The 8,080-nt window shown below is 60.1% G+C and overlaps 1 protein-coding gene across 1 annotated transcript in view; it reads right to left on the reverse strand.

Moving 5' to 3' along the window:
• TLE6 (TLE family member 6, subcortical maternal complex member) overlaps window positions 1–4,353 on the reverse strand; it is a gene marked incomplete at both ends in the record, with an annotated part of 8,861 nt that extends 4,508 nt beyond the window's left edge. The window contains 4 exons of the mRNA XM_080713919.1: window positions 2,186–2,365; window positions 2,516–2,536; window positions 2,639–2,774; window positions 4,324–4,353. Coding sequence (XP_080570045.1) covers window positions 2,186–2,365; window positions 2,516–2,536; window positions 2,639–2,774; window positions 4,324–4,353 — 367 coding nt within the window. The remainder of the gene's footprint in view (window positions 1–2,185; window positions 2,366–2,515; window positions 2,537–2,638; window positions 2,775–4,323) is intronic.
• Between the last annotated feature and the right edge of the window lie 3,727 nt (window positions 4,354–8,080).

Consider the following 8,080-nt stretch of genomic DNA (forward strand, 5'->3'; position numbering starts at 1 on the left):
GGTGCTGGGATTCCAAGCGTGCGCCCCCGCGCCCGGCTGGGGGCTCCCAGCCCGCAGGTGGGAGAGCTGAGCGGCCGACTCTGTATTCTCAATGTGTGTGGGGGGGCCGAGGCCAAGCTGCGGTTCCCTGCCCGGCTCCCCCTGCTGCGGCAGGGTGGGGGGGCCTCCACCTGAGCCCCAGGCAGCCAGCAGCAGATTCCCCAGCGGAGCCAGCTGGCCGCAGAGCCCAGGGAGCCCCTCCAATTCACCCCGGCTCTTAACGCGCCATTTACCGGGTCCTTAAAGCGCTCAGCGTGAAAAGCTGCGCCCTCCTGCGGGACGCGGGGCCTCCCTGGGGAGGGCAGGCTGCAGGCGGAGCTAGACACGCAGGAGGAGAGAGGGAGGGACAGAGACAGACAGAGGGAGGGAGGCTCTGGAGGGGGCAGGCAGCACCCCAGGCTCCTCTTTGGGCCCCCCTGCGCCCCCCCATGCAGCCTGATTCTTTGGAACTGCTCTGGGTCCCTCCCCCAAACACGACCCCAATCCCATTCCTTCTACCAGGCAAGGTGGCCACCCACGCCTGTTATCCCAGAATTTGGGAGGCCTAGAGAAGGGAGGATCGCAGGGTCAAGGCCAGCCTCCCCAAGTTAGCAAGGCCCTCTGCAGCTCCCCCCTGCCCCCGGGTACTGAGGATGGAACCCAGGGGCTTCTTACCTTCGAGCTACACCCCCAGCCCCAGTTTTTATTATTATTATTGTTTTTTGCGGGTCTGGGGATGGAACCCAGAGGCATCTGACCTCCAAGCTACACACCCCCCTGTCCAGTGTTTTATTCTTAATTTTGAAACAGGGTCTCACTGAGTTTGTGAAGGGCCTAAGCAGCTGAGGCTGCCCGCAAACCACGATCCTCCAGTCTCAGCCTCCCAAATGCTGGGATTACAAGCGTGCGCCACCGCGCCCGGCTTTTATTTTTTGTGGTACTAGGGATGGAACCCAGGAGCATCCTACCTCCGGCTACACCTACCTCCGGGCTACATTCCCAGGCCTATTTTATATTTTTATTTGGGAACAGGGTCTCTTTAGCTAGTGAGGCTGGCTTCGAACCTGCGCGATCCTCCTGTCTCTGCCTCCCAAGCGCGGGGATGACAAGTGTGCGCCACCACGCCCGGCTGGTCTTCATATTTTTTGAAACAGGGCCTCACTGAGTTGCAAAGGGCTCCACTAAGTAACTGAGGCTGTATTTTGAAAACAAGGTTGCGAGCCTGAGGGCGCGGTGGCGCACGCTCGTCATCCCAGCACTCGGGAGGCTGAGACAGGAGGATCATGGTTTGTGGACAGCCTCAGCTACTTAGTGAGGCCCTCTGCCACTCAGTGAGACCCTGTTAACAAAAAGAAAAATAGGGCTGGGGGTGTAGCTTGGAGGTAGATTGCCCCTGGGTTCCATCCCCTGTAAAAAAAAAAAAAAAAAAAAAAAAAAAGTTAAAAAAATAAGCCGGGCGCAGTGGCGCAGGCTCGTCATCCCAGCATTCGGGAGGCTGAGACCGGAGGATCGCGGTTCGCGGACAGCCTCAGCTACTTAGCGAGGCCCTCTGCAACTCAGTGAGACCCTGTTTCAAAATAAAGAATAAAAAACTGGGCAGGGGATGGAGCTCAGAGGTCAAATGCCTCTGGATTCCATCCCCAGACCTGCAAAAAAAATAATAATAATTAAAGATTAGGGCTGGGGGTGTAGCTCAGAAGTCGAATGCCCCTGGGTTCAGCACCCTGTACCACAAAACAAAGACAAAACCCAAACTGCTTCCATCAGTCCAGTCTCCACTGACCATCTTCCCACCATCCCCTAACCCGGCCTGCCTGCCTCGCCCGCATCCTCCACCCTCCCCGCGGCCGCCAGAGAGCGCCGAGGGGCACCGGAGCGGATCCCACCCCGGCCCTCCACAGCCCTCCTGGGCTCCCACCTTCCTTCAAGGAAATCTCAGGGCGCGAGGCCGGCTGGACCTGGCCCTCCTCCCTCGCGTCCTCTGCTCCAGCCGCACACTGGCGCTGCCCCGGGGCCTTTGCTCGGGCTGCCCCTTCTTACCCCAGCACGGGCTGTAACCTGCGCCCTCCTCCCTGGCTCCTGAACCCGCTTCCCAACACCCTGTCCCGCCGATGCCCGGACGCAGCCCCCGGCTCCCCTTCCCCTGGGGGGCCCTGCTTCTCCGCACCCCTTGTCATTTCCCTGGCATCGACGCCAGGATCCGGCAAGCAGGTGACGGGCGAATCTGTTGAGTGAAGAGCCACGTTGGGCAGCCGGCCCCTCTTCCCGGAGCTGCCACCCGCGGCCCTGCTAAGTGGCAGACACAGCCCTGGCCCCCCGCCAGTCACAGCTGCCCGGGCGGAGAGCGCTGCCAGCACCCAGGAGAAGGGGCCAGGCGCTCTGCGCTGGCGGGAGGGCGGGGGCCGGGCGCCTGGCACAGACCTGCCTGCCTCCGCCCAGGCAAGGGAGGCTGCAACCCCTGCCCGGCACAGCTGTGCCCCCCACCCCCCACGCACACCCGCCACGGCCGTCCAGGCCCCTGGGAGAGGCGCAGAGATCAGGGAAGATGGCTAAGAGGTGGGCAATCCACGGATCTCACGGGAAGCCCGGAGCCGGGGCTGTCTGTCCCTCCTCTGCCCACCATCCGCCATGGCTCCCACCTTCCCCGGGATCAAAGCCCGAGTCTCTCCTGAGGAAAGGGACCCAATCTCGGAGGCTCCCGGCCCCCCACTAACCTGCTTCAGATATTCCCGGAGAGCCTGCTGGACTTTGGTGATCTGTAAGCGAGACGGAGCGCAGGCGGTGAGCCCGGCGCGGTCCCGGCCAGGCCCAGGCGCTGCGAGACCCTGGGCGGCCTGCTGTCCTCGGCCCGTATGTCTTGGTGTGGGGACGGGACCGGCCGCTCTACCTCCGGGCTCCACCCCTTTTTCTTTCTCTGCAGTACTAGGGATGGCACCCAGGGACATCCTACCTCTGAGCTACACACCCAGCCTGATTTTTTAGTCTTTATTTTGAACCAGGGTCTGAGTTGCAAGGGCCCAAGTAGCTGAGGCTGTCCACGAACCGCGATCCTCCCGTCTCAGCCTCCTAAGTGCTGGGACGACAGGCGTGCGCCACTATGCTGGGCTGTGAGACCCTGTTTTAATGTAGAAAAGAAATAAAAAGGACTGGGGACTCCAAGTATGGCGGCACAGGCCTGTAATTCCAGAACTAGGGAGCTAGGCTGACACGGGAGGATGGCTTCTTGCTTTTGCAGTACTGGGATGGGACCCAGGGACATTCGACCTCCAAGCTACACCCCCAGCCCTATTTTTATTCTTTATTTTGAAACAGGGTCCCAGTTGCGAAGAGCCTCACTAAGCAGCTGAGGCTGGCCGTGAACTGCGATCCTCCGGTCTCAGCCTCCTGAATGCCCAGCTAGGATTGCAGGTTCGAGACCAACCTCAGCAACTCAGGGAGGCCCTGTTTAAAAAAAAAATAATAAAAAAAAAATAAGAAGGGCTGGGAGTGTAGCTCGGAGGTAGAATGTCCCTGGGTTCAATTCCTAGCATCAAAGAAAGAAATCATGCTCCTTTTATCCCAGTATAAAAGTACAACTGAGGTAGAAGGGTTTCCAGGAACCCCAGTACCACCAAAAAAATAAGTACAACTCTACTTTAGTAATTTTTTTTTTTTCAGAACTGGCGTTGGAACCCAGGAGCGTTCTACCTCTGAGTGACACCCCCAGCCCTATATTTCACTTTGAAACAGGGTCTCACTGTGTTGCGGAGGGCCTAATAGCCGAGGCTGTCTGCGAACCACGATCCTCCTGCCTCAGCCTCCCAAATGCTGGGATGACAAGTGTGCGCCGCCGCGCCCGGCCATTATTATCAATGCCTTACTGTACCAAATGTATTTATTTATTATTTATTTTTTGGTGGTACTGGGGGTGGAACCCAGAGGCTTTCTACCTCCGGGCTATCCTCCCAGACCTTTTGTATATTGTATTTAGAAACAGGGTCTCACTGAGTTGCTGAGAGCCTCACTAAGTAGCTGAGGCTGGCTTCGAACCTGCGCGATCCTCCTGTCTCAGCCTCCCAAGCGCGGGGATGACCAGCGTACGCCGCCACGCCTGGCATTATTACTGCTTTACTGTACCAAATTTATAACTGGATTTTTTTTCCTTTTTGCAGTGCTGGAGCCTGAACCCCGGGCCTGTGGTATGCTAGGCAAACCCAACCCCTGAGCTATACCCCAGACTTGAAGAAATTAAATTTCTTTGAAGGTATGGAGGACCCCGGGAGAGAACACATATTAGGGTCCGGTGGCTTCTGTGGCTTTAGGCACCCGCTGGGGGTCTCGGAACGCACTCCTCATGGGTACGGGGTGGGGGGCGCTGAACCCAAGGGATGGCTTCCATTCTGTACTTGGCTTCAGTCTAGAATACCATCTGGCCCTTTACAGAAAAAGTTGGCACAGCCGTGGTTGTCTCTGGAAGTGTGTGTGTGGTTGCTTGTATAACGTTAATCTAATAGATGCTGTGCTCCTGTTTTATTTATTTTGCAACGCTGGGCATGGTACCCAGGGCCCCTGCACCCTAGACAAGGGCCGTGCCACTAAGCCACACCGCTAGCCCCAGCGCCTGCCTGCAGGGTTAAAAATAAGCTTATGCTGGGTGGGACGGGACAGGCCTGCAACCCTAATACTTGGGAGGCTACTGACAGGAAGGTCGCAGGTTCAAGGCCAACCTCTGCGGTCTGGTGAGACCCTCGGCACCTTGGAGAGACCCCGTTTCAGAATAAAAAGGGCTGGGGGGGGGGTATAACTCAAGAGAGAGAATGCTCCTGGGTTCCATCCCCAGCACACCCCTCCCCAGGAAAAAAAGAAGCTAGAGGCCCAGCCCAGGCCCCAGTCCTTCACAGGGCGTGATGGGCTATTCCTTTCAGCTGCCAACATGCACGTGGGCAGCTGGGCAGCTCTCGTCACAGGTGGGGCCTCTCCACCCTGCCCTCCGCCCTCGGCGCCCCTCACCTCGAGCTCACAGGGGGGCCCCCTCCCCCAGGGCGCCCCTCACCTCGAGCTTGCCGGGAGAGCGAGGAGAATACATCTTCGGCTTGTAGCTTCCAGGAACTTGGCGGAGTTTCTAGAGATCAGAACCGACATGGACCCTGGTACCCGCACCTCCAGGGCGGCCCGGGCCCCCAGCCCCTCCCTGGCTGGGGCACCCCTGGATCCATGCACCCGTCCCTCCGGGCCCAGGCAGGAGGAGCCCGCTCTCCCACCCTCCGGGCGGCGGGGGCGCAGCTGGCCGGGGGGCCAGGTATTTAGAAGCTCGCGGAGGCTGACCCTTACTTTTGGGGCAACTTCCTCGTGCACCGGGAAAGGTTTTTGGAAAAAGGGTTTTGAGGCATGAGTAAGAGCTAGCCAGGGCGGTGCGTTAGACGGAATTATGAGGCTGGAGAAGCGGCCCTGGGTCCGCGCCCAGCACCCCGCCAGCCGCAGGCTTCTCCCTCACCTCTCCCCGGCTCGGCCCCCCTGTCCCCCTCCCCAGCCGGGGGCCTGGAGTCCCCCCCCCCCCCGGAAACAGGCCTGCCAAGGCACCTCCTGAACAGAGGGGCAGAGCAGAAGCAGCAGAGGTCAGCCAAGTTCAGGCCTGGAGGAAGCGCCTCCTCCCCCGGCCCCCGTCATTTGACCCATCGGGCCCCGCCCCTGCACGCCCAGGCCCCGCCCTCCCCGCGCAGGCCACGCCCACCGCCACCTGGACCCCGAAGCCGCGCACCGATGGAGCCGCTGCCGCACGTGGGCTCGGGCTCTGCCAGCGGCCACCGAAGGCGCGAGCCAATCGCAGGCCGGCCTGCCCACGTGGGCCACGCCCGCCGCCGCTTATTGGTCGGCTGGTCAGAATGATTGGCCGGGCTGTCACTCAACGAGCCCAGCTCTAGGCTTAACCCTTGCGGTCCCGCGGGCGGGAAGGGCGGTGCGTGGAGCTGCAGGGCTTTGGGATCCTGGCTGGGGCGCGGGTACCGAGGAGGGCCAAGGGCTCGAGGGAGGGGCCGAGGGTGGTGTTTGGAGAGGGGCTGGGCGAACGGTACTGGCGCTGGTAACAGGGCTGATCACTGTTAGCTTTGGCCAGGATTGATTATGGCTGTGGCTGGCGGGGTAGGAGCGTTAGCATCTGAACCTCCATCCTGAGATTGGGGCCAATTAACGTTTTCCTCAATAGTAAAAACGAGCTACAGCCGGGCGTGGTGGTGTAGGCCTGCAATCCCAGTACTTTGGAGGCCTGGACCAGAGGAGGATGGCAGATTCAGGGCCAGCCTCAGCATTGAGGGGGACCCTGTTTCAGAATAAAATCATAAAAAGGGCTGGGGGTGTAGCTGAGCGGCAGGAGGCCTCTGAGTCCAGTCTTGACCCAGGTAGATGGAGTCTCAAAGCCGGGCCTAATCTCCAAGCTTGCTGGGGGCCAAGCGGGGGATGCTGGCGCGATCAGTGAACCCCAGCCCGCTGGACTAGGACCCTGAGATCCGGGATAAACAGTTCTGGGGTGTGTGTGGGAGGCTGAGTCTGTTTGGAAGGCAGCTGCCTGGGGCCAGAGCGCCCAGGGCATCAGAGAGATGGCCAGGAGGTTGGAGGCCGGAGCCTTGGTCACTAAGATGAGGAAACCTCTGTGTGGGCAAAGGGGCGGTCCGTCTCAGCCCCTACGCCAACTATGAAGTGGTCTGTCCAGAGTTCTGGGGCAAGAGTCCCAGTTCTGCTGGCCCCAGGAACTTGCACCAGCCGTTCCCTCTGCCCGGGATAGTTTTTTGTTTTTTGCGTTACTGGGGCTGGAACCCAGGGGCATTCTACCTCCGAGCGACACCCCCAGCCCTCATTTTATTCCTTATTTTGAAACAGGGTCTCACTGAGTTGCCGAGGGCCTCGCTAAGTAGCTGAGGCTGGCCGCGAACCGCGATCCTCCTGCCTCAGCCTCCCGAAGGCTGGGATGACGAGCGTGCGCCCCACGCCCGGCCTGGGGTAGTCGTGCTTGGCTAGCCCCTGGCTAACTCCTCCTCCTTCAGCCCTCAGGAGTCACTGCATGGCAGAGGCCTCCGGGCCCCCCCAATCCCTTTCTTAGTTTTCTCCATATATGGCTTAGATTAGAGCTATACCCCAACCCCTTTATTATTATTAAAACAGGGTCCCCCTGGGCATAGTAGCGCATACTTGCCGTCCCAGTACTTGGATCACAGGTTCCAGGACAGCCTCAGCAAGTAGTGAGACGCTTATCGACCTCGTGAGATCCGGTTTCAAAATAAAAAATACGGATGGGGAGCCGGGTGTGGTGGCACACGCTTGTAGTCCCAGTATTTGGGAGGCGGAGACAGGAGGATCACAATTCGAGGCCAGCCTTGAACCCGTGATCCTCTTGTCTCCGCCTCCCAAGTACTGAGATCACAAACCTCTGCCACCACGCCCAGCTTTATTTTTATTTGGAGACAGGCTCTCACCAAGCTGCCGAGGCTGGCCGCGAACCCGCGATCCTCCTGTCTCAGCCTCCCAGGTACTGGGATTACAAGTGTGCGCCCCCACGCCAGGCTATCCGATTTTAGTTTTTATTTGGATACAGGGTCTAGCTGAGCTGCCCAGGGTGGTCTCCCTCATGAGCCTCCGGCCTCGGCCTCCCCAGTGGCCGGGAGGGCGGGCGGGCGGGAGCAGCTGGGCAGTGCCCGGCTGGCCCTGGGCTCTTCCGCCTGCATCTGGAGCAGCCAGAATCGGCTCCGGGGGGCGAACGGGTCCTAGGACCCCGGCCCTCCTCAGTAACGATCAGGCTCCCGAGAGGGGCTGCTGATGTGGGAGTCAAACCGGGCAGAGACCGCGCCCTGGTTTACTACCCCGCCTTCTGTGCCTGCTGCTGGGGGCAGCTCTGATGTTGGAACCACGGCCCCAGAGGTTGGGGTGTGAGTACGTGATGGTGGGGATTGTGGCTGCTCCGTGGAGGAGGAGAGGGGGCGGCGGGTCAGCCACGGAGCGTCCCACCCAGGGGCCACCACCCGCCCCTACCTGAACTGGATTTTATTTATGAGCCAGCCTGTGCCGGCCTCCTCTCCCGCCCCCTCTCGCCCTC

Source organism: Muscardinus avellanarius (genome assembly GCF_963383645.1).
Source record: "Muscardinus avellanarius genome assembly, chromosome: 16".
Taxonomy (NCBI): domain Eukaryota; kingdom Metazoa; phylum Chordata; class Mammalia; order Rodentia; family Gliridae; genus Muscardinus; species Muscardinus avellanarius.